The following is a 3,314-nucleotide window of genomic DNA, read 5'->3' as shown; positions in this document are numbered from 1 at the left end:
TTTAAACCTATGTATCCTTCTTGTTTCCAAAAAAGAAAAATGTTTAAACCCACGTGTAAGATTAATGGGGAAGAAAATTGAGGGAGCTTGCTTATCCCAAATTTCATCATCCTAATAAATTACAATTAATTTTCATAAATAAAAATGGCTGCCACGTTTTCTTTTTGTTTTATGTTGTAAAAAATTCCTTCTAGTCTAGTATTATGGCATTGATATGTCAAAATCATCCTTCACTCATAAGTGGCAAAACAGTTTTAAAAAAGGCCATACTAGTCATTTCAAATTCAGGTGCCAAAATTAACAATAATCGGACTTTGTGAGTGCCCAATTCGCCGCCTTTGAGTTAATATAATCCAATTTCTCACCATTTGAAATTTTCATTAAAAAAATATTAATAATTGAATTAACAATAATTATGGATTTAATAACACCCCACTAATCTCTCCCCATTCTTTCCACTTTTGTCTTAGGGAGGAAGCTCAGGAGTTACACTCAAGTTTGATTCTCAGCCGTTGGATATACCCCATCATCAACGGTTATTATAGCATGTGGCTCAATACAAGGCTTACTATAAGCTTCTTGTCTAGCTCTAGTTATGGAGTTTCCTACGAGCTAAGAGAAAGACCCACAAAACTTTCCTAAACTTCAAGCCTATAATACACCTTTCTCTTCTAGTTTTCTATCTCTTTCAAGCTTCTCTCATGGCAGAAGGAGGAGAAGCCAGTGGTGTTAATGGTGGAGGTGTTTGTGGGCATGCAAATTCACAAAATAACCCTCCCATTTGTCGGTTTGGTCCACCCTTAACAGCCATAGACAGGTTCTTGTATGGTCAGAACCATTTCTCTCACCAACAGACTCACACCAATATTGCAAGGAACAAAGATTTACTCGTTTTGGACAACGGTTTGTGCAATTTTCCTCCACCTAGGGGTGCAATTGGTGGTGGAGTTTCATGGCCGAGTGTTCAAGAGGTTAACTCTGTTGACGAGTTTTTTGTGGATCGAGAGCCTCTCAACTGGACGTATGAGAGAAACACTAACATGGGTTTCAATGAAGAATCGAAAGTTGAAGTGAAGAGTTCGAAAGGCTTGGGAAAGAAAGCTAAAAAAGCCAATTCTGCAACTTTAATCAAGGGCCAATGGACAGATGAAGAAGACAGGTCAAATAAAAATTTTGATATATATGTTTTGCTTTTGCTTAATTTTTACAAGTATATACATGTTTGTTTCTTGTTTCTTTACACTGAAATACTTTAGGGTTTTTTTTTTTCTTGGTTTGAAGGAAATTGATTAAGTTGGTAAAGCAATATGGAGTGAGGAAATGGGCACAGATAGCTGAGAAGTTGGTTGGAAGAGCTGGCAAGCAGTGTCGCGAGAGATGGCATAATCATTTGCGCCCTGATATCAAGGTTAATTTCCTCTCCTTATTCAGTTTATTGGGGTTTGCATATTTAGTTTATCTTTCATTCATGTTGTGATTAACAAATAGTAGTTATTTTGGAACTTAAGGTCTTAATTTTATGGTAATCTAAGAACTGAAAACCTGTCTTAGATTCTCAGATTTAACATAAATAATGTCTAGTTCGACAAGAAAAAACCATAGATTGCGTTGTAATCTACACTAAATTCCGATTGTGAAGGATCTATGTAAGAAATCTGTTTGATTATCTTTTTAGATCTTTCTTTTATTATCTGGCAAGTAAAATTTTAACCAGAAAATAATCAAAATCCTAAGGTTTAGATTTATATGGTAACGCCCTGACATGCAATTAAAGCTCATATAAGATCGTGTTCCGTATACATACTCTTTCCAAATTTGTTTATTTTTATCATTTTATTTTCTTCTTAATAAAAGAAAAATCAGTGTGTGAAAAATACTTAACATTTAACAACTGTATATATTTTGTTGTTCATATATCAGTAATCTTACATGCATAGGTCCTAATGTCGGATTGCACCTTCACGTTTTTTCTACTACTTTAGTCTAGTCTTCACTTTCATGTGATTTTGGATCTGGACAATGCATTGTCATCGTTAGAAAATGTCATGCCTTTATATGGAAATTAAGTGACATTGGCTTTTCAATTATAGTTATTTTTTTAATAAAAAAATTTTATTTTATTTTTAGAATAAACATGATTAGCTTGGTTCTCTTTAGATTAGACAATGATATAGCTCAATGCCCATTGCTCTGGTTGGTGAATTTATTTCAGAAGGATGGCTGGAGTGAAGAAGAGGAGAGGATATTAGTTGAAGCTCATACAAAGGTTGGGAACAGATGGGCAGAGATCGCTAAGTGCATTCCAGGAAGAACTGAAAATTCAATAAAGAACCATTGGAATGCCACCAAAAGAAGGCAGAATTCAAGGAGAAAGAACAAACAGTCAGATAGGCAAAAGGGAAAGCCTCACTCATCTGTGCTTCAAGACTACATCAAAAGCAAGAATATGAGTAACACTTCCATGATCACCACCACACCCACCCAAAGTACCACCACAACAGCCAACACCTCCAGTTCTACCCTCTCTGAAGACCCATCAAACCATTTGAACTATTACATTCCTGAACCTTCCGAGTCCACCACTGATGACTCTTCAACATTGATTTCCCAAACATATGATGATGAACTACTCTTCATGCAAAACTTTTTTGCAAACCAACTAAATCAGCCACATGTTGACAACAACAACAATAAGGTCATGGCTCACATTGATCACCATAAGGCGCCTTCAACACCCAAGCCCTATGATTTCTTTCAAAACAATGGTGATCATCTGCTCACTGGTAATGTTACAGAATGTGGCTTTGCTTCTTTGACTTCAAACTCAAGCTTGCAATTAAATAACAACTTCCAAGTAAAAGAGAGTAGCACTCCCACTACCCACTTGTATTCTGACCTCTACCTCTCTTACCTGTTAAACGGCTCAGCCAATTCATTGCCTCCCAATGATTACAGCAGCTACTACAACAACATCAACGCGGACTTCCAGGCAGATCAAGCTTACTCCTCAAATGGAAAGAAAGAGATGGATTTGATAGAGTTGGTCTCTTCTGCTCAGTTTCTCACAGGGCAGTAACAGTAGCTAGCTTCTTCCATTCCTAACTTAGGGGTTACAAAAGCTAATACTGGTTTTTTTTTTTTTAAATCTCAATGACTCTAAAGAACTGTCCTGTTCCTCAGTTGTAGGTAGGAATTTATGAGTCATCTTAGAAATGTGACTTAAAGAGACATAATTTGTTGTTGGGTGCGGAGGGTTTCTGGGCTTTATGTGATTGGGGATGGTGTTACTGCATGCATGCGTTGGAGGTTTGTGA

The 3,314-nt window shown here is 36.5% G+C and overlaps 1 protein-coding gene across 1 annotated transcript; it reads left to right on the top strand.

Moving 5' to 3' along the window:
* The first annotated feature begins 605 nt into the window (after window positions 1-605).
* On the top strand, window positions 606-3,076 carry LOC115953461 (transcription factor MYB64-like). Its single transcript, XM_031071108.1, has 3 exons — window positions 606-1,159; window positions 1,282-1,408; window positions 2,213-3,076. The coding sequence occupies exons 1-3, from the start codon at window positions 702-704 to the stop codon at window positions 3,074-3,076; spliced, it is 1,449 nt and encodes a 482-aa protein (XP_030926968.1). The 5' UTR covers window positions 606-701.
* The last annotated feature ends 238 nt before the right edge of the window (window positions 3,077-3,314 follow it).

This window comes from Quercus lobata, chromosome 1, assembly GCF_001633185.2.
Source record: "Quercus lobata isolate SW786 chromosome 1, ValleyOak3.0 Primary Assembly, whole genome shotgun sequence".
NCBI lineage: Eukaryota > Viridiplantae > Streptophyta > Magnoliopsida > Fagales > Fagaceae > Quercus > Quercus lobata.
The sequence above is the reverse complement of the archived record's forward strand: the minus strand, read 5'-3'. Positions and strand labels throughout refer to the sequence as shown.

Excerpts from the sequence above, each read along its gene's own strand:
- LOC115953461 (XM_031071108.1), top strand. The coding sequence starts at position 702 with ATGGCAGAAGGAGGAGAAGCCAGTGGTGTTAATGGTGGAGGTGTTTGT. Across the intron at positions 1,160-1,281 it reads TGGACAGATGAAGAAGACAG|GAAATTGATTAAGTTGGTAA; the intron begins GTCAAATAAAAA and ends CTTGGTTTGAAG. Across the intron at positions 1,409-2,212 it reads ATTTGCGCCCTGATATCAAG|AAGGATGGCTGGAGTGAAGA; the intron begins GTTAATTTCCTC and ends AATTTATTTCAG.